Source organism: Colobus angolensis, unplaced genomic scaffold (genome assembly GCF_000951035.1).
Source record: "Colobus angolensis palliatus isolate OR3802 unplaced genomic scaffold, Cang.pa_1.0 Scaffold113, whole genome shotgun sequence".
NCBI classification, from domain to species: domain Eukaryota; kingdom Metazoa; phylum Chordata; class Mammalia; order Primates; family Cercopithecidae; genus Colobus; species Colobus angolensis.
The window spans coordinates 823271-845440 of NW_012112364.1; the positions used below are offsets into that span (position 1 = coordinate 823271).

A 22170-nucleotide genomic window follows, 5' to 3' on the forward strand; every position below is an offset into this window, starting at 1 on the left:
TAAAAAGACTGGCTTCTGTCTTGGGTTCTCTCTGTCTTCCTGGCTCTGGCGGGAAGCCAGCTGCCACGGCATGAAGCAGCCCCCTATGAGTGAGCTTGTGGGTAAATCCTCTCCCATGTAATCCTCGACTGCAGCCTGGATGACATCTTGACTACAGCCTTGTCAGAGACCCTGAGTCAAAATCACCCAGCTGAGCTCCACCCAGATTCTTGACCCACAGAAACTGAGACGTATTTGTTGCTTTCAGCCACTAAGTTTTGGGATAATCTGTTATGTAGCAATGGACTAATACCCAGTCAAGGATGGTCTCTCTGAGAAAATGACTTTGGAAACAGACAGGCCACGTGAAGATTTAGGGGAAGAGAGGTTCGGGAAGTAAAGGGCAGGTGCCAAGGCCCTGACATGGTAATGTCAGGCTTATATGAATGAAAGAAGTGAGAAGGCCAGTGTGGCAGTCACGGGTGATGCTTTGGGAAGAGAGCAGGGTGGGGCAGGTGGGGGAGGCAGGCAGCTCATGCAAGCCAGCCAGGAGGGCTCCTATGGATAACACGACACAATCTGTACTGTGAAGACCATTAGTTTAACTCCCACTAACTGGCTTAAACAACAACCATATATATCAATAGCAATAGCTAATGTTTGAGTATTTAAGTGTACTAGAAATTGTGCCAAGTGCTGTATTTCATTTATTTGTCACAATAGCCCTACGAAGTAGATGTTATTATTAGCCTAATTTTATAGGTAAGGAAACTGAGGCTCAGAAAGGTTAAGTCACTTGCCCACATTCATAAGATAGGAAGTGTGGAGCCAACAGGCCCTCTGACTTCAGAGTTCCTACCCTTCGCCTCTACACAAGACTGCCTTGAGAGGTCGGCAGAGAAAAAGAAAGTCTCTCCCACCCATGAAAAAAAAAACAACAAAAATTGTAACCCCAAGCTGTTGTTTAAGACAACTAGTTCAGTCTCGGCATGATTAGATGCTCCAGGCTGTTGGATTTTCTCTTGGAGTCCTTTTAATAGAATTGGTGGAGCATTATTCATAATTTTTTTGAGGTTTGACTTAAGTCAGGAAGGTAAAACTCAGAAAAGCACCAAGGTAGCTTTTCTTTTTGAGATATGCTAAGTGCCTTGCGTAATGAACAGGGAATATATGGAGAAACAGTACTAGATAAAAAAAAAAATCAGGCTGGGCGCGGTGACTATCCCAGCACTTTGGGAGGCTGAGGCAGGCAGATCACGAGGTCAGGAGTATGAGACCAGCCTGTCCAATATGGTGAAACCCCATCTCAACTTAAAAAAAAAAATCAGGCTGGGCGCGGTGACTATCCCAGCACTTTGGGAGGCTGAGGCAGGCAGATCACGAGGTCAGGAGTATGAGACCAGCCTGTCCAATATGGTGAAACCCCATCTCTACTTAAAAATACAAAAATTGGCTGGGTGTGGTGGTGGGTGCCTGTAGTCCCAGCTACTCGGGAGGCTGAGGCACGAGAATCTCTTGAACCTGGGAGGTGGAGGTTGCAGTGAGCTGAGATCGCACCACTGCACTCCAGTCTGGCCAACAGAGTGAGACTCCGTCTCAAGAAATAAATAAATATAGTCTTTTTAATGCAGTTTTTACAACTAACTGACCTAGATTGAGCCCTGGCTTCCTACCAATAGTCCAGATACCTGGCACCAAGCCAGGTATCCATCTGTTATAGAACTTGCTTTTCTTTCTGCTTAACCTTTATCTTAAGGCTTAAGGAAGATTATGAATGTTCCATCAGAATCTTAATTTCTTTTTTCAAAGAGGAGAAACACAATTTGTGATTTTTTTTTTATATCCTATTAATGAGAATGCTATTTTAAAGTATTTTTCTTAAAAGCTATGGCTTTAACAGACTGAGGTCCATACAGGGGTCCTCAAATCATATTATAGACGGAAGAAAACAAAAAAATAACACAGGCTACTATGGTTTTTTGTTTCCAAGTTTTCACCTTGAAGGAATATAAACCAACCCAGCTTGCTCAACATCAATGATATTACAATACTAACACTAATAGCTAACACTGATTGAGAGCACGCTTTACGGTTCAGGTACCGTCCCGAGCACTTTGAATATTATCTAAATTAACAGTTCTAACAGCCCTATATGGTATTCTTGTTATCCCAGTTTACAGAAGAAGAAACTCAGGCACAAAGAGATCAAACAGTATGCCCAAGGTCTCATGGCTAACGTCTAGAGCCAGGATCAAAACCCAGGTATTGTGAGTCCAACAGCTCTTAACTCCAATGTTATACTGCCTCAGTTTGCTATGCCTATGCTTACTGAAAAGATATTCAGGATTCCACACACATCAACTTCTATTCCTAAAGAAGGTCTATTTTGGCTGGGCACAGTGGCTCATGCCTATAATCCTAGCACTTTGGGAGGCTGAGGTGGGAGGATCACTTGAGTCTAGGAGTTTGAGACCAGCCTGGGCAACACAGTGAGACTGTCTCCACAAAAAAATAAAATAAAATCAGTGAGGCATGGTGGCACATGCCTGTAGTCTCAGCCACTCAGGAGGCTGAGGTAGGAGGACTGCTTGAGCCTGGGAGGTCAGGGTTGCAGCGAGTTGAGATTGCACCACTGCATTCCAGTCTGGGTAACAGTGCAACTGTCTCAAAAAAAGAAAAAAAAGTGTACTTTTCTTAAAAAAAAAAAAAAATTCAATTAAAATAAACCCTGCAATATACATACATATATCAGCCAACCAAAAACACCTCCAATATCCTACATATCCTCCTTCCCACAGAGTAGTTCCATATTCTTTACTGTAATTGTTAGGTAAATACATATACAGATTAAAGACAAATGATATAAATTTAGGCACTAATAAAAGTTACAAACACATACAAGGCTGAAATACACAATTTCTTCCTCTAGAAAGGTTCATAATTTTGCTTTCATTGCTAAATAATCTAAGCTCAGGTTTTTAAAAAAATTCTGGGCTCATTCTCTTTTATCCTTGGTCTCTCTCTTCCTGTATTTCTCTGCTCAAATGTCACCTCCTCAGAAAGGCCTTCCTTAACTACTTAATCTCAGTGTCTTCTCCTTGTCATCATTATTTTACTACCTGAAATTAAATTTGTTTGCATGTTTCTTTATTGTCCAACTCTGCCATCAGAAAAAAAAAAAAAACTGCATGTGGGTCAACTTGTTCACTGCCATATCTTGGCCCCTAAACTGTGCCTCCATGTAGTATGTGCTCAATATTTATGGAACGAATTAATGAAAACATTCTCTGTAAAGAAAGCAACTTGGTGAGTGCAGACAGCAAGAGCCAGGCTGTTCACTGCCCTGATCTCCTCCCCTCAACTCTCAATTTTCACATTGGTAGCCCTGGATTCATATCCTTGTAAAAGACATGAATTCTTCTGATATGGGTTGGGGAAGGAGGTAAGGGTGGTTGCACCCACTAACTCCTATTAGTAAGGACAGGTTGGAGAGAAGAAATGATAAATCCTGCCTTACCGGTTTTTGGTTGTGAGGGAATGGTAGGATAAACAAAGGGGTAAATGAACCTGGATATGGGGCCTTTGGGGTCATCTACAACTCTTCTATTACCCCTCTATAGAATCTGTCTCTAAGTTACTTTTTTTATTTAAGCATTTTTTTTTTTTGGTATCCATCCTTTTATCTCCTGTCCTACAAGTATGCCCTCCTTACATTATACCTGAACTACTGCAAATGTCCCCAGCTCACTGCTGTCTTCCAGTTTCCTTCCACTTACCCATTGTGCACACGGGCATGGGACAAAAAACAAAAAACTAAAACTTTATGGCAGTTCTAGCTCAAGAATCTTTAACAGCTCTCTTACACTGAGAAAAAGAAAACCATTTATTCCTGTTATTAATATTTTATAAGCCGCCAATTCTTTTGCCATCTTCACTGGCTGACAGAATGGGTGCTCATGAAAGAATCGAAGTTTCAGTAGTGCCTTTCACCCATCCCATTCTGAATTCATCACATAATACTCTACACTGCACATTCAGGCACTTCATTGTCAATACAATTGGTTTTCTTTTTCATGTGTACAGCTCTCGTCTGCCTTCTCCAAAACCACAGAAGGATTTTCAGGACAGATTCATAGTCTCTTATTTCCACCATTTCTCAGGACTGTGCTACTATTAGGTACATACTTACTGTATAGTTAAATAACTAGAGATCTAATAATCCAAGTTTGAGAAGAATTTCATAGTGAGAAAAAAAAATAAACAAAAAAAACCAGACACACAGTAACTGTACGAGGATAGTTTATAAAGCAGCAAAATAAAATAGCAACATTAAGAATTTGAGCAAAAAAAGGCTGGGTTTGGGGGTCTTAGTAAGTACTTGAAAGCAGATGGGTAAACTTCCAAGAGCCCAGTTTAAAGGTTGTTACAAAGAATACTCTAAATAACGCTAACCAAAAAGATGACGTTTGTCTAGTGATCTGGAGACCATCTAAAATCTGAATAATATGTTGAAGGGCAACTAAAAGAAGGCTGGTGGGCGGTAGGCCATGGAACTTGATATGCTTTCCTGTCTCTTGAGATGCAAGATACTCTTTAGGTCAGTACTGAAGAGACCACTTTGTATGTAGACACCTTTCCATCTCTAGAGATTCTGTGTGAATCTGTGCATTATGCCAACTAATTAGAGTACTTAGATGTTACAGCTATATGCAATTTATACATAATTAGCTTGTAAAGTACTTTGAAAATAGAAAGTGCCAGCAAGTACTCAGAATTACTATATATTAAAAGCTTTTGGTATATAATATTATTTAATAATTGGCTTTTTAAAAGTCATAGTACTTTACAGCTGAAGAGAACTTCTGATCTTGATCACTGCCATGAGTTTATTTAGAATGAAATGTTATTGGAGTGCAAATCAGATGCGGATTAACTTTTCACAGTACGTATGAGTATGATTCACATTCGTCTCCCTGGTCCTTTTTGGACCAACTCAGCTTTCCCTCAGATCCCTACAGACTTTATGCAGATTCCTTTCACATATACAAGACTCTTGGTTAACCTGCCTACCCTGTTCTCAGTTTCTTCCCTTCACCCAACTGCCTTCTGCAGGTGTTTTGTACGAACCTGTGAGTTTATGGCCACCCTAAAGATATTCAAGACAGAATGCTACATGATCAGTCTAAATCCTTTTAGGTGCAATGAAGTCGTGATGTGGTGAGTGGTCGCCTCTGGGTGTGTTTCCCACTGTACTTCATCTGCTATCATCAGTCTGTACCTTGCTGTCCACTAATTAAACTTTGTTTTCATCTCCTGACAGGCCTTGGTTCAGAGGAATTAAACTCCATGTAAGTAATTCTGTTTACTATTCCCACAGGCAAAGTTTTGGGAGAGGAAAGAAGTTTTTAATCCTTTTCCACATCCTTTTTAAGCTTCCTTTTATCTTCAAAGGCTAATGCCCTTAAACATTGACTTTCCAGAATTTCTTACTATCACCATAAAAGAATATTCTGTATCCTTGCCCTATGACATCCCTGCTCCCGCCTAAACTCACTTCTTCCAATGTCTTCATGTGATTCTTTTATTGGAAAACCAAACTAAGCCATTCCTCTGTATGAGTGGTAATGTTTACTCCTCTTAGGCAGTAAACTAATGCTGCTACTGCCTAGTGACCTCCATGTTAACTTCAGGTGACATTTTTCTATTCCCTATTTGAAACTCTTGGCTTCCACACCCTACTTTTGCACTTTCCTACCATCACATTGACCCAAACTTATAAATACTCTTATCTTTAAAACTCTTCTTTGACCCAAACTTTAAATACTGAAGTTGCCTGGGGCTTGGTTCTGGGCCCACTTCTTTGTCACCCTCTTTTTTTTTTTTTTTTAAATCAATTTATGTCATCTTTATGGCAAGGACTCACAAAATTTGTCTCCAGTTTAGATCTCTTCCACGATCTCCAACTCACATAGCCACTGCTTACAATGTTCAAAAATGAAACTTTTGATTCCTATCATCTTTTCCACCTCCCAATCTATTTTCCATTTTAAGCTTTTCAATTTCAGTAATTGGCCCTAAAGCTAGGCAGTAGTCATCTTTGATTCTTCATCTTCCACATTCAATTCCTGAGGTGTACCAATTCTGTGCCAATTCAATTCTAAAATATATCTCAAACCTACCTTCTCTTCTCCATCATTAGCTTCTACCCTTCTAGGCCACTTCAACTCTTTATAGTGTCTCTCTCTGCTACTACTCCAGCCTCCCTATAATTCATCTCCCCCCACACTGTAATCAAAGTAATGAAGATGCCATTCCCACTGTGCTTAAAATCCAAAATCTCTACTACCCCGTCTCTTCCTCCCATGGACTCCAGAGGGACAGGCCCTTCTCCTTGTCTACTGTGCTACAAAAACATGCAAATCTTCTTTCAATACCTTCAGTTCCTCATGCCACCAGTTTTCTGCTTCAGGACCTTTGCACGTGCTATACCCCCAGAATGCATTTTCTCTTTTTGCACAGCCAGCTCTCTCCCTTCCTGTAATCTCTAGAACACCTTTCCTAACTTCCATGCCTAAAGCAGATTCCTTTCTCATGTTTTCTATCTTGACCCTACATTTGCTGCTTTCACAGAATTACAAGTTTTTAATTTTATATATATTTTTTGAGACAGGGTCTCTCTGTCACCCAGGATGGAATGCAGTGGTGTGGTCATGGCTCATTGCAGCTTCAACCTCCTGGGTTCAAGATATCCTCTTGCCTCAGCTTCCCAAGTAGCTGGGACTACAGGCATGTGTCACCATGCCAGGATAGCTTTTTAATTTTTTTGTAGAGACAGGGACTCCCTATGTTGCCCAGGCTCGTCTCCTGGGCTCAAGTGATCCTCCCACCTTGGCTTCCCAGATGTGAGCCCTATGGCGAGCCTTACAATGTTTTTTTTTTTTTTTTTAGGGGCTCTTATTATAACACATGCTTTATGAGAACAGGACTTACTCTGTCTCATCCACTATCCCTATATATCTATCCCCAAGGCCTGGAACATACTAGTGCTCAAAAATATGGAAATATCTTTAAAGAAGTTGACTGAGTATAGGAAATGTAGGCTCTACAGCAGGCTAGTATAAGAGGTCAGGTTTGAGTGACTGAAAAGCTGCATGCCATAACTACTTACATGAATTCATAGAGTATTTACTAAGTGTCCACTACCTGTCAGGTGTTCCAGGTACCAGAATCATGTTGACCTGCAAGTTGGTATAGTGGGTAAATAAGCACTACCAACAGCATAGTAAATACCAAGGCCAGGAAACACAGGGTGTAATGAAAGCACAAAGAAGTACCCAAACTAGGCTGGGGGGCCTGACACATAAGCTTTGACTTAGTATGGTAGGAGTAAGACTGGCCCAGGAAGAGGGGATAGCATAAACAAGGCCCCAAAGCACAGAGCACTGGTGGATGGGATATGTGTTTTCCAAAAAAGTCATTTCCCCTACATGGAATTTTCCTTCTCCTTGACTTTACCTTCTCTCAAATAGGGCTTCTTCTACGTTACCCTAGACTATACCTACCTAAAGACTGAAAATGTTATCTAGTCATCCCAATGTTCTCCTTCTGTAACATAATCAAAACATCTTACCTTACTTAGATCATGACTAAGTATCAGTATCCCGAAATTCAAGCAGTAAACTGGTATATTTCCTGTAAATGCCTCAAAGATGGAGCCTTACTCCTTAAAACTCTCATGTAAAACCAGAATTCTCACACTTCTTTCAAATTATTCCCACCCTTGCCCAGTCTACCAACCACAGCAAATGATGCAATTCTTTAAAAGCCAAAACGTTTAGCAAGAAGTCCAGTCCCCACCCCAATTTTATTTCCTTCTTTTTTTAAACTAACAAGTCTAACTGGGGTAATGGTTTTTGTCTCTTCCCTTACTCCCACCACCCCAACTACAGACATGGATACATAATCCTTTTAATTCCCATGATCACAGTTCTTGTCTAGGTCTCTGATATGCTCAGTTTCCTCATTTTCAATGCTGGCTTAATTAAAAGAAAAAAAAGTCATCCTCAAGGACCATTTGGTTGCATAGAACAGAAACCAGTCAAACTAGTTTAAATAAAAGAGGGAATTTATTAGAATAATACAGAGGTTTTTGCAGAGGTTCCAACAGCTGCGAGGGGTCAACAGCTAGAATCACGCCTTTCTGAAGGACAGAGTATGATGTAACCACAAACTTCTAATTATGGGTTCTGCACCATCAGGAAGAGAATATCCTAGAGGACAGTTCTCCTTGTGTACTGCATAAGGGACTAGAATGTGGATTCATTTCTGCTTGCTTTTTGATCCTTATAGTCCTTTATGCTGGCCTCAAACTTGTCAAGCACATGTTGGCAGACACTCATGAGCTCATTCAGGCCTCTCTGAAATGGCTCAACAGCTGGAAGGGTACCTCGAGTCTGAATGCGTAAATTAATTTTGCTCTCTGAAGGATGGGTCGTAGTGTAACCACAAAATTCCACTTCCGGGTTCTTCATGATCATGTAACGTAGAGAATTTCCTAGGGTATGGTCTTCCTCGTGCAATACAAATGTCACACAGTGTCTATCTGTTCCAGCTGCCTGGACCATTTCCAGGGCTGTCTTCCTCTCGCCTTCAGCCATTGGGGTCTTCAATCCAGATATTTTTCTACACACATATTTTTTATAAAAATGAGATCATACTGAATATTGTTTTGTAACTAGCTTTTTTTCATTTACTCTATCACATTGCAACGCATTATTATTAATCTACTCCAGCTACACAGAATTATTCGCCTCTCATTTTCCTGCCTCCACAAACTCTATGAATGATTTATTGCCTCCAGTTTTTCCCTGCTCCATTTGACCATCCACACTGGCCACAAGGGGAGTTTTCTTAGAAAAACACAAACTTAAGTGTTTGCAAAAATATTCTTTGGTAGAGTCACAAGCAAGAGATAGGATTAGAATAGGATTGGTCCTGCTAGAGGATGAAAAGGGGGTTGAAAGGCATAAAAATCCCGATTGCTCTAGTATAAAAATAGAGGATACAGATGATCAATGTGCAGGCCCAACTACGGCTTCCATTTTGCAAGAGAAGGAAACTAGGAGAATGGAAGGTCCAGGAGTCAAGCGGGAGGGAGAAAAAGAGCTCAGTGCACAGATGAGTGGCTTTAGGAGCAGACTGTACATAGAAGGAACGTGAGCCGTAGTTACAGGGACAGAGGCACCAGTACCGTCCTAAGGGAGCAGAGGGCCCAGGGCGTGATTTTACACGCTGCTGTTCTAACGGGGATGGGCAGTTCGGATACTTAACTCTGGTCTCCCAACTTGTCTTCCCTCTTTAATAGCTAGCACACCTCTCAGTCTCTCAATTGAAACATTCATATCTCCTCCCCACCTCTCCCTCCATGATTCTTCTCTGCGCCCCGAGTCAGGCCCCGACTGCCAGGCCGGGCAGCGTGCCCCTCGGCCATCCGCTCCCCTTGGGCGCGGCCCGCTCCGCCCGCCTCCTCCGCGGCCGTTACCTCTCCAGCTCCTGATCCTCTTCCATCGCTGGGGCGGTTTCCGGATCCTCAGGTGGTGCTGGCGGATCGGGGGTTCTGTCCCATAGCGCGAGGCGTGGAGGCGAAGCAGGAAGGAAGGACAGACCGACGGAAGGCGCGGAGGACGGAAGGAGGGGGGAGGAGCCGCAGCGGCGCGGCAGGGCCCAGCCGCGGGGCGGGGCATCAGGCTCCGCCCCCAGGCCCCGCCCCGACGCGGGGTGGGCGGTGGCTCACGGCCCGGCGGCTCACCTGGGCAACCAGGCGAGGCCACTCACGGCGGGAGGGGCAGGGGGTGGGGCCAGTGTCGCTTTACCCCGAGGCCCAGACAGGCCTCCGGGCGCGCCAGCTCAACCCTGGTACCTTTCCCCAGGTGATGGCGAAGGAGCGGGGCCTTACCTGCCGCCCCCAAATCACTTCCCTTCCCAGTGGCAAGAGGCCCGACTCCCCCACTGGGGCGGTGTTGACCCAGGATGGCCCTTCCTGGGACCCCGGCCCTCCCGGGCCTTTTGTGGGACGACAGGCTTAGGCACTAGTCGGTCAACACACCTTGAAGAGGGAGGGGGTCACGTGCAAGATGAGTCACGACAGAATACGAGGGTTGAAGGCGGTATTTGTCTCACCGGGGACCTTGCAGTTGCATTCTCAACTGGGTCAAAAAAGGACAAGAAAGAAATGTCTTTCTCTTTTGGGGGAGTGAGAGTTTGGGAAAAAACTGTTTCCCACCTCATCCTTTTCGTCCTAGGATTCCTTCTACCCCCCAGAGCGCGTCCTCTCTGTCTGTGGACTTCCTTTTCCCTTTACCCGCTGTGGCTCCTCAAACCTCCTCACCTGCGGAACCCGCCCTCACCTTTGTCCCCCGGTGCCCAGCCCCCGCCTCGGCAACCTTTCGCCACCCAGACTCGCTCTCCGCCCAGCTCCCAGCGTCCTGGCCGCGCTCCCTCAGGTGCGCTTCCTCTCGAATAGGCCCTTCTCCCCTCGCCGCCGGCCCCGACCCTGCCCCACTCCAGCTGTCCAGCTGCCCTGCGCAACTACGTTTCTGCTTCCCTGCGCCACCTGTTCTCCTAGCCTCCCCCGACCCCGCCCCGCGATTCCTCTGAATGTTCACTCCTTCCCCAGCAGTGCCACTCCTGGCGGCGGCCTGGGGGGCGCACAGTCACCTAGCCCCCGGGGCTTCCGCAGGGGAATCAGGCGGGCGGCGGGGACAGCCCCGGGCGGGTGGGGGAGGCGGGCGGCGAGGGCGGAGTGGTCTCACTCTAACCCGGGAGTGACGGGCCCCTTCTGGCCCGCCTCCCGAGCTCTAGGATAGGTGGAGCCGCCCTCTGGTCCGCCCATCTCCCGCCCTGTGCTACCTCCGATTGGCCTGGCTGCGGGTTGGGCCGCTCGGCCTTAGCGCTGGCCCCCGGGAAGGCAGCAGGGGCGGTTGAGAAGTGAAGTCTTTGCCGGAGTTTGCTTCTTGCCAGAAAATCCGCGGTGGCGGCGGCGGCAATTCTCGGCGGAGCGGAGCCGGGCAGGCTCTCCTCAGCGGGCCGCGGAGAGCGGGAGCTGGTGCCGTGCAGCGGCGCCAGGAGCCCGTGCGCGGCCCGGGCAGCCGCGCTTTCCCAGTGAGTAACTTTGCCCTGGCCGCCTCGCTGCGCGCCCTCTCGCCGGCTGCGGGCAGTCGCCTCAGGTGCGGGCGTCGGCTGGGTGTGGAGGAGCGCCGCGCCCCGGGAGGCGGCCGGAGCGGCGCCGCAGCTCGCCCCGGAGCTTTGGTCGTCCGCGGCTGTCTTCGCTTTCCCGGGCTGCGGGGCTGGCGTGGACTCCGGTGTGGGGCGGGGAGGGAGAGTCGGCGCCCGGTGTCCGCCGCCTGTAGGAGCCCTGGAGGCGGGCGGCCTCCGGCTGTTAGCATTTGCTGGTTCCGGCCACCGCGGTGCAGATCTTGGCGTCGTTTGCTTCTTAAGGGAAGGGAGAGGTGGGGTGAGTGTTTAAATTTCTTGTGTGTGTGTGTGTGTGGTGTCGGCAATGCGAGTGGCACTAGCTGCATTTATCGGGTTTTGTTCCTCTGCAAAGGGATAGGGAGAGATCGTTTCCTCCGCCCTAGCCTGTTGCCTGTGAATTCTCACCTTTCTCTTTAGGCTGGAGAGAGAGGGTGGGAGATAGATTTGACATATTCCAGTGGGTAATTTAAAAATATGAATCTTGATTTGGAACCAGTTGCACATAAAGCATCGTTCAGGAAATACATCACTCGCTTTTCAAAGCTTTATGCCACGTTTTAAACAAGGACTTTTGACTCATGTAGTGTTTCTTCTAGTATTTCAGTTTACGTTGAGTTTATGAATCCAGACGTTCGTTTGTGGCAGGAGCTAAAGTACACTTATGCATGGGCTTTGCTGTATACATTATCCTTTTTAAAATCACAGAAATCAGAAACAAAGTTGAGTGAAGAGCGGTGGCAGTGCAGGTGGAGGAACACTTGTGAGCTCCAGCTTATTGGAACTGCCTTTAAGAATTTCACATTCTTGCGGCAATAGTACTTACTTGTAAATTGGCCTTCTTCCCGGGACAGATTTTGATATTTCTTTTGTATGTACTTCGATGCAGCACTGATGAAGTTGGATCTCAGTAGATCAATTTTATTTACTTTGCTAGATTTGATTCCCATTCCCACACCTCTTTAGAAAATGGACTTTGGCAGGTAAAGAAGGAAGCGGGAATCTGGTATCCTTTTTGGCTTGTCAAAGCTTTGTTGAGCCATGAATAACAAAGTTTTGGCTTTTTAAGCTTGTCCAAGTCCCACATGTGAGTTTTCCCATGGGGTGAAAGTAGGCCAAATGAGAACCGAAGTAGAATAACGTTACTTTTAATTCGGCCCACTTGTGTGTTACATTCTCCATATATCTTGTTTCTCTGGTCTTCTCATCAACTTTGACATTTTTTCATTATTTATTCATTTAGCCACTGATAAAGTACCGACTGCATGCCAGCCATTGATGGCAGGGGTTAGTTCTTGCCCAGAAGTTTTCTCATTTGGAAATTGATCCATGCCTTTATCCTGCTAGTTACCCTGAAGTAATTTGAACTTAGGGAACGTTTCTGCCTGGAGACCCGTAAGAATAGGTGTTATATAGGCACCTAGTCTTCAGATTGATTTGGGATATCATACATTGTAGGCACGTAGCACGCAGGCCACTTAAAAATAAATATCTGTATCTTTGGGCTGTTGTATTAATGAGCTTTGCATATGGGCTTATCTGGCTGAAGGACCCAGTGTCCAAGGTGGAAGTAGTAGTCAGGGACATGTATATTATTCATTTCAGAGCACTTGGCACCTTTTCTTGCTTACATTGGTCAGTAAAATATTTACTGAATTGACTTGAACAGAAAAATGAAGGATTTTGTATACCAGATGAAGAAATTTGGACTTTATCCAGTCAGTGATACTGAGCTGCTAATTTTAAGCAGGAGAATGTCGTGATAACGTTCGCATTCCAGAAAGATATCTGCAGCATCTGGAGGATGGTGGGCAATGGTATTGAGGGTACAGATGGGCGGTATTGAGGCTAAGTTGGAGGCTGTTATAATGGAGGGGTTAAGTGCTCAGGGAGTCTCTATTCAGATTACCTGGGGTGGAATCAGGCTCTGTCATACACTGAAACCTCTTTGTTACTTAGGTTTTTCATCTCAGAGTTTGGGGGATAGAACTTGAAAAAACATGTATATTACTTAGAATAGTGATTGCCACATAGTAAGGACTTAGTAAATGCTAGTGTGCTGGTAGGGGAAGGAGAAACGACATGGCATTTAACAGGTAGGACTAGGAGGCTGGACCAGGTAAGTGACCAGATAGGCTTAAGGAGGGGAAGGATGAATCCTGGGTTGTTTGATTTCAGGCATTGATTGACATGTACTGGGTAAGCTGGCTGTGGAATTAAAACGGGTCAAATGCTAATTCTATTACTTACCCTTAGAATTACTATCCTGACAGAACTTTGATTTCCTAATATTTGGGAAATGATTGTCATACCTGTTCAGTAGGGTTTGAGGAATTACGCATGTAATGCCTTTGGCAGGGTACCTAGCACATTCCAAGTGCTCAGTAAATATTAGTTGTTCCTTTAGATGGTGACATTAATGAGCTAGTGGGATGTTGGAGGATATGAGAAGAAGCAGTTAAAAACAATTGATGGTAGAGGTGTGGAAGGGGAGATAAGTTCGGTTTTGGACCAATCTAAGGAGGTGCTAAATGGATGGTTGAGAGATCCATGATGCAGTTGTTGGATAGTTGTGTCTCACAGGAGCTAGGAAAGAAGAGAAAAGAAAAAAAAAGAGTTCACAGAAAGACTTTATGGGTGTGGTAAGCTTTATGGGAGATTTAGAGGAAGGGGAGGGTGAAGGGGTTCACAGTGGAGCAATGTCAGAAGTGTTGACATTGAATATTAGGCATTTCTGTCCTTAAAATACATTTTGGCCACCATCAAAGAAAGAAGGACTCCAGGCTCTTGTAATCTGGTTGGCTCTTCGGCCTTCTCCCCCTCTTCTTTCTTTCCTTTCTGATTGCCACCCCAAAATTCAAATATCTTTAAAGTGTATTATGAAGAACTATTTAACTTCCCCTCCTGCTTACAGGGCCATAGTTCACAGGCCCACTTTCCTCTATCCAAATGCTTCTAGGTTTTTAAAAAAGAATCACAGGTCTCATTTCATAGGTTCTCCTCTGTTTAGGAAGCAGTGTTGGTTGAAAAAGTTATATATATGTATCGTGCATGTAGAATTTGAAGACTGGGGCAGGCCTACCTAAATTGAGCCTGTTGGAGGGCCTGAGAGTTTTACAAAACACATCCCTTTTAGCTTTCCTGGCATGTGTTTCTTTTCCTCAGAAAATACAAAGCAGTAGGAAAATCTGTGGTTAATAAGTTATTTTGTTTGGTTGGATTCAGAAAAGGTGGCTATTTTGTGTATTAGCCTTCTGAGAAGTTATTAAGAGGAATTCTTTGACCAGCCGCAGTGGCTCACACTTGTAATTCTAGCACTTTGAGAGGCCGAGGCGGGCAGATCACGAGGTCAGGAGTTCGAGACCAGCCTGGCCAATACAGTGAAACCCCCCAGCACTTTGGGAGGCCGAGACGGGCGGATCACGAGGTCAGGAGATCGAGACCATCCTGGCTAACACGGTGAAACCCCGTCTCTACTAAAAAAAAATACAAAAAACTAGCCGGGCGAGGTGGCGGGCACCTGTAGTCCCAGCTACTCGGGAGGCTGAGGCAGGAGAATGGCGTAAACTCGGGAGGCGGAGCTTGCAGTGAGCTGAGATCCAGCCACTGCACTCCAGCCCAGGTGACAGAGCGAGACTCCGTGTAAAAAAAAAAAAAAAAATACAAAAATTAGCTGGGCGTGGTGGCAGGTGCCTGTAATCCCAGCTAGTCAGGGGGCTGAGGTGGGAGAAATCACTTGAACCCAGGAGGTGGAGGTTGCAGTAAGCCGAGATTGTGCCACTGTGCTCCAGCCTGGGTGACAGAGCTAGACTCTGTCTCAAAAAAAAAAAAAAAACAAAGGAATTTTTTAACAAGTAAGTGCTCATGACTCACAATAATAAATTGTCCTCTAGTTGGTATGCTTTTAAAGAAGCAGGTGTTATAGGTTCTATCCTTTAGAATGTATGCTTCCTAGAGCTGGGATCCTATCTCTTTTGCTAACGGCAGAATCCCTAAGTACTTAAGCAAATATTAATATATTGTAAACCAAAAATAAAATTCTAAGCTCCCCCTTCTTCCCAGCCATTTGAATGGACTTCCTCCTCAGCCAGGGGTCTTTTAAAATTTAACCTGAGAGACAGTTTCAGGCCATGATTGGAAATGGGGGTCGGAGGTGACCTGTTATGCTTTTGTGATGTTAACGTTAACATTTTACTACAGCCTATTGAAGCCTACTACCTGAAGGCTTCCTCTGAAAGTAAGAACTTGAGTCTCTACAATCCTTTGTCTTAACCCAGACATTCCTTTCTGTTGATCCCAGGGGCTTGGAATGCCACTCCCCCCAACTCCCCCCACCCCACCCCCACGCCCTGCAATTGTCCCACCTTTCCGGACCAAACCAATGTATTTCTTAGAATTTTTTGATTGATGTCTCATGCCTCCCTAAAATGTGTAAAACCAAGCTGCACCCCCACCACCTTGGGCACGTGTTCTCAGGACCTCCTGAGATCTGTGTCATGGGCCATGGTCAGTCATATTTGGCTCAGAATAAATCTCTTCAAATACGTTGCAGAGTTTGACTCTTTTTGTTGACAGCGTGTGTTAATGAACAAATTGGATCCAAATTGGCTTTGATCTGGCTTGGCTCACAGACTTCTCCAAATCTTTGAAACAGTCATTGGTCAGAGGAAAAGCGAAAGAGAGTTGATCCAGTGAGGAAGCTTGAAGTGTTTCATGTTCTTATAGGAAGATACAGGAACTGTAACATTGATGGCTTATGATTAAACTATTTTATAGAGATATAGCTTTGTTCAGAGGTAAACTGACAATAGCCACGTCATAAATTTATCCTCTCTTGGTTATTTGTAAAACACCAGGGCAGAGCCTCTGAAGTCTTGATAAAGATAGCTGGAAAGATAGGAACAGAAGTGTTGTGAAGGATAGGATGCAAGCATAGCTTATATGTTTAATCTTTCCAGCCTGGAGATTGAGGAATGATAAATTTGACAGTCACTTTCCCTCAGTGGAGAAATTATGCAGGGAAAAATTATTTTTTCTTAAAAAATTAGGCTGAGCAGGAGAAATGAGGAATAGAAAATAGGCAATAGACAAGTAACATACTATAAAACAATTATTGTGTGTCCACTTTAAAAGCATACCACCTTCATATGTAAAACAAATGAGGGTTTACTTTTTTTTTTCTTGAAAAGTAATCTTAGAATTATTTTAAATAACAGGTTGCTCTAAAGTATGTAATAGCGGCCAGTGTAAAAAGTGTTGATAGCCGAGTTTCGAGGGCCTGTATCTTATGTAAAATAAGATGTGTTTGGCTATAGTAAAGCTTCTGTGATGTTGTGAAATATATCTTTGGTCTTTATCCCTGTTTCCTGGCATACAACTCTCAAATTCCTTGGAATCTGCAAAGTGCTAAGTGTCTTTGTATGCTGATGAGTTGACTGAACGGCTTGCAGCCCCTAGGTAGCTTCAAGATGGGCCCTGGTCACTGGAAAGACTGGAGTAGAGGGTTAGAACTGTCAGCCCCACCACCAACCTCCAGGGAGGGCAGAGGAGCTGAAGGAGAAGCTGATCACCAATGGCCAATGATTTTCACCAACCATAGCTATGTTATGAAGTCTTCATAAAAGGCCTAAGAGGACAGAGTTCAGAGAGCTTCTGGATAGCTGATCACACAAAGGTTCCCGGAGGGTAACACGCCCCCGGAGGGCATGGATGCTCCGCACCCCTTCCCATACCTAGCCCTGCGTATCTCATCTGTATCCTTTGTAATATGTTTTATAATAAACTGGTAACCTAAGTAAGTGTATCCTTGAGTTCTGTGAACTGCTCTAGCAAGTTAATTAAACCCAAAGAGAGGTTATGGGGACCCCAAATTGAGGCCAGTCAGAATTTCCTGAGGCCTGCACTTGCGATTGGTGTCTGGTGGAGAGGGGAGCAGTCTTGGAGACTAAGCCCTCAGCTTTGGGATCTGAGGCTATCTCCAGGTAGATAGGGTCAGAACTGAATTGAATTAGAGGACACCCCGCTGGTGTTCACTGCTTTGTGTATCAGGTGTGGGGGTAAACCCACATTTGGACAAAGAAGTATTTTGTATTGATGACTATTGTGTTGAATAAGAGAACAGAAAAAACACTTTTGAGTGTGTTTTTATTTCCTCTCAGTTTCTAAGGCTCTGTTTGGCTATTAGTTTGTTTTACAGATTAAAAAGTAAGGTAAGTCTGGAAAATATTTATACCTGCCACCCCCTTCCCCATTGGGATTTTGGCTGTTAATCTTAAAGACTTAATTGTTTGTGAGAACTCTTATCATTTAGACCAATAAATAATTACTGAACACATAACTTGGAGACCTTTACTTAAATCTTATTTCAGTATTGTGGCTTTTTCTTCTGTAGCTGCCCAGTGGGCTCTTCCTGCCTACTGCCCGGATAGAGCCAATTTATCAAGGCGGGGGCATTGCAATAGAGAAAGAGTTTTTGCACACATAGATCTTGCTAAACAGAAGACTGGAATTTTATTATTACCCAAATCAGCCTACCTGAGCATTTGGGGGCTATTTTCAAAGGTAATTTGGGGGAAGGGGTGGGGGTGGCTAGTCAGTGGGTGCTTGCTGCTGATTGGTTGGGGGCACAATCATAGCGGTGTGGGAAATGGGCCTCTTATGCTCTGAGTGGCTTCTGGGTGAGGCCACTGGAGTGGTCAGTGGGTCCAACCAAAAAACCTATCTGCAGGAGTAATTGGGAACATTGCATATCCTGTGACCTCTGGAATAGTGGCTGGCAATTGTTTATGTCTACACCTTAGCTGAATTCAGGTTCCTCAGTTGCCTAGTTTGGTGGTCCCTCATTAGCTTTACAAAGGCGGTTGAATTTTGGGGACGGGCTGTTACCATTTAAACTATAAACTAAATGTCTCCCAAAATTAGCCTGGTTTTAGCCCAGGAATAATTAAGGGCAGCTTTAAAGCTAAAGGCAAGAGGAGAGTTGGCTAAGATCTCCCCACTGCTGTAATTTTTTCACTGATGTAATTTTTGCAAAGGCAGTTTTACTTCTATGTGATTTTTAACATTTGAACTTTGACTTTCAGTTTAGTTGTATTTAACAAGTATCTAAGAAGTGCTGGGCTTGGATGGCACATAAAAGATTGTCTCTGCCCTTGTAGAATTTAAATTCTTAAAAGACATTTTCATTCGAGGAGTTAATCATTTGTAGCTGGGTAACCTTTGCTTCCACTGTTTTTTTGTTTTTTTGTTTTTTTTGAGACGGAGTCTTGCTCTGTCACCCAGGCTGGAGTGCAGTGGCGCAATCTAGGCTCACGGCAACCTCCACCTCCCAGGTTCAAGCGATTCTCCTGCCTCAGCCTCCCGAGTAGCTGGGATTATAAGCACCTGCCACCACACCCGGATAATTTTTATATTTTTAGTAGAGATGGTGTTTCATCATGTTGGCCTGGTGTCGAACTCTTTACCTCAGGTGATTTGCCCATCTCGGCCTCCCAGAGTGCTGGAATTACAGGCATGAGCCATCACACCCGGCCTGCTTCCACTGTATCTTAACATTCATTTGGCACCTTGTCATTTCCCTAAATTTTCCATGTTAGAAAGCTTAAACTTACATATCCTGTCGTTGGACCTCAGTCTCTTCTCCTGTCTTTCCAGCTCTCTCAATACCTCAATACCCACACTTTCTATTAGAGTGCCCCCTCCCGCTCACAGCAACAGTGTGCCAGTCCTTCTGTTCCACCTTACCCTCCCCTCCCTGCTGCTGGGACACCTTTTGGCCTTGTAGAGCATCTCTATCCAGTTAGGAAGCCCATGGTTAAACACCTGGAATATGCTTCCCGCTGGCACCTTTGCCTCCCTTGAACTTGTCTTTTGTGCTGTACCTGCCAGATAACGCCCCTGTTCAGATTAACTCTGCTTCTGTCTCCACGTTGCTTTGGTATCACCAGTTAAATGGCTGGTCCTCAATACAGGGAAATGTCCCTCAACCCCCTGCCGCCATACCCCTCAGTCAATTTGTGAATGTTTAGTCCCTACTGAGTGCTCTGACACTGAGCTAAGAATGCTGTGGTATCCTCACGGAGTTTACAGTCTAGAGGCAATTCAAGATAATATTCTGGATATATTGGATTAAATAAAATATTAAAAATAATTCGACCAGGCATGGTGACTCCCTTTGGGAGGCCAAGGCAACAGAATCGCTCAAGCCTAGGATTTTGAGCCTAGCCTGGGCAACATGGCGAAACCTGTCTCTACAAAAAATTAGCCAGGTGTGGTGGCATGTGCCTGTGACCCCAGCTACTGGGGAGGCTAAGGTGGGAGGATCACCTGAGCCCAGGAGGTTGAGGCTGCAGTGAGCTGTGATTGTGCCACTGTACTCCAGCCTGGGCAACAAGAGTGAGGCCCTGTCTCAAAATAATAATTCATTCACTTGTTTCTTTTTATTTTTTAAACATAGCTACTGGCACATTTGAAATGACACTTGTGGCTCACGTGATCTTTCTGTTGGATGGTGCTGGCATAGGGTGTTGTCTGGGTTATGAGAAGGGAAACTGCCATAGTCTCTGCAGAGTAGGGTATCACTGAAGACTTCCCGAGGAAGTTATCCTTAAACAGATATCTGGGTGAGTAGGTATTACACAGATAAGCCCTCAGAGGAGGCAGTCAGCGATGGACAGCACTTTGAGGAAGGGGAGGAGGTAGATGAGAGAGAGCTGGGACCGTGGCAGGGACTGAGGCCATGGCCTGATCATACGGGTCTTGTTAACCCCAATGAGGGTTTTGTTCTTCATCGCTCATGATTTACTCCGAAATCTCGTCATTACCAACCCTTTTATCCAACTCCACCTCTTCTATATAGTCTGCAGATGGTCTGGTTATTTCATGGAGGAAATGAGATGATCTGTGATTTCTCTAGAATTTTTCTGTCTCTCCCTTTCCACATGTTACCTACTTAAGTCTCCGATCTGTTTTTCCACATGTGCCTGTTATCTCTTCAAGTCTCCTTCAGGAGTGGCTTCATCAGTTAGCTCCCTTCTTTTCTATGTTTAATTTCTTTCTCCCTGCTTTCTTTTTTACACCAGCCTACAAATATGCTCCAATCTTTAACCTTATAAAACAAACACAGTCCCATTGACCCCACATTCCCCTCTAATTATTGTTCTTAAACCATAACATTTTTAAAATTCAATATTTTAAAGCAGTATGTTCAAAATATATTATGTCATCAATATAAAATTATTAATGTGCTTTGACATTCTTTTTTCCCGTATTAAGTACTGAAATCTGGTGAAATGGTTTGCACTTAACAGTATATCTCAGTTTGGATGCTGAATTTTCAGTGGTTGAAGTAGAAGAAATTCTACCTAAATAATGAATATTTAACAGAATAATATTTTACGTTGCTTCAGCCTTTTCTCTTTATTGTGGCAAACACATAAAATTTACTATCTTAACTATTTTTAAGTGTACACTGTTAAATATATTCACATTACAGTGCAACAGATCTCTAAAACTTTTTCATCCTATGAAACTGAAGCTCTGTACCCATTAAACAACTTCCCATTTCCTCCTGTCCCCGGCCCCTGGTAACCACTCTTCTACTTTCTAGAATTTGAGTACTTTAGATACCACGTATAAATGAAATCATACAGTATATGTCTTTTTTTGTGTGACTTGCTTATTTCACGTAGGATGATGATCTCAGGGTTCATCCATGTTCTAGCATGTGACAGAATTTCCTTGGGCATAGTGCTGCCATAAGCATGAGTGTACAAGTCTCTTTGAGACCCTGCTTTGAATTCTTCTGGATGTATACCCAGAAGTGGGATTGTTAGATTATATGGTAGTCGAACTTTTTGAGGAACCTCCTACTGTTTTTCATTGCGGTTGCACTGTTTTACAATCTCACCATCAGTGCAAAAGGATTCCAGTTTCTCTACATGCTCGATGTTCTCACCAACACTTGCTCTTTTCTAATAGTAGCCATATTAATGGGTATGAGGTGATATCTCATGGTTTTGATTTGCGTTTTTCTGGGATTAGTGATGTTGAACTTCTTACGTGCTCGTTGGCCATTTCTATATCATTTTTGGAGAAATGTCAGTTCACATTCTTGACCCATTTTTTTATTCTTACTGTTGTTGAGATGTAGGAGTTCCTCACATATTCTGGATATTAACCCCTTATCAGATATGATTTGCAAATATTTTCTCCTTTTCATTCTGTCGACGCGTCCTTTGATGTGCAAAAGGTTTTAGTTTTAATGTAGTCCCATTTGTTTATTTTTGCCTGTGCTTTTAGTGTCGTATCCAAGAAATCCTTGCCAAATCCAGTGTCATGAAGCTTTTCCCATATGTTTTCTTCTAGGAGTTTTATAGTTTCAAGTTTTACATTTAGGTTTTTAGTCCATTTGGAGGTAATTTTGTATATGGTGTGAGATAAGGTTCCAAACAAAATATTTTGTACATATTGCTGAGACCCTGCTTATAGCAAAGAGAGGGAAAGGTCTGAAATACATGGAGTAATTTTAAATTGGGGGGATTGATGTCAGTTATTGGGCTAGAATACAGTTCTCAGCTTCATAGTATATTCTAGTGTGAATTTCTCTGTTGTTTTTATTTCTTACAGTTGCAAGATACCAATTTGGAAACAGTCGGTAGTCTGGGTTTAGCTGAAGCTGAAATATAAAATTGGTGGGGAGGGCCGGGCGCCGTGGCTCACGCCTGTAATCCCAGCACTTTGGGAGGCCGAGGTGGGCGGATCACGAGGTCAGGAGATCGAGACCATCCAGGTGAACACGGTGAAACCCCTGTCTCTACTGAAAATACAAACAAAATTAGCCGGGCGTGGTGGCGGGCGCCTGTAGTCCCAGCTTCTAGGGAGGCTGAGGCAGGAGAATGGCGTTGACCCGGGAGGCGCTGGAGCTTGCAGTGAGTGGAGATC

At 44.2% G+C, this 22170-nt stretch overlaps 3 protein-coding genes across 4 annotated transcripts in view; 1 reads left to right on the forward strand and 2 right to left on the reverse strand.

Moving 5' to 3' along the window:
• LOC105523540 overlaps positions 1-10782 on the reverse strand; it is a 46665-nt gene extending 35883 nt beyond the window's left edge. The window contains exon 1 of one of the 2 annotated variants that reach the window (XM_011958396.1): positions 10386-10782. Coding sequence is in view for 1 of the 2 variants with exons in the window: in XM_011958388.1 (XP_011813778.1) it covers positions 9521-9546 (26 nt within the window). In the remaining variant the exon portion in view is untranslated. Of the gene's footprint in view, positions 1-9520; positions 9746-10385 lie in introns of those variants that run through there. The other variant, XM_011958388.1, reaches the window with a different exon arrangement.
• LOC105523535 (DNA-directed RNA polymerases I and III subunit RPAC2) lies at positions 8084-10783 on the reverse strand. Its single transcript, XM_011958374.1, has 3 exons — positions 10422-10783; positions 9521-10184; positions 8084-8661 (listed from the first exon to the last, which is right to left on the reverse strand). The coding sequence occupies exons 2-3, from the start codon at positions 9544-9546 to the stop codon at positions 8286-8288; spliced, it is 402 nt and encodes a 133-aa protein (XP_011813764.1). The 5' UTR covers positions 9547-10184; positions 10422-10783; the 3' UTR covers positions 8084-8285.
• A 159-nt stretch (positions 10784-10942) lies between these two features.
• Positions 10943-22170, forward strand: part of LNX2 (ligand of numb-protein X 2) — a 71837-nt gene continuing 60609 nt past the window's right edge. The window contains exon 1 of the mRNA XM_011958360.1: positions 10943-11139. The gene's annotated coding sequence lies outside the window, so the exon portion shown is untranslated. The remainder of the gene's footprint in view (positions 11140-22170) is intronic.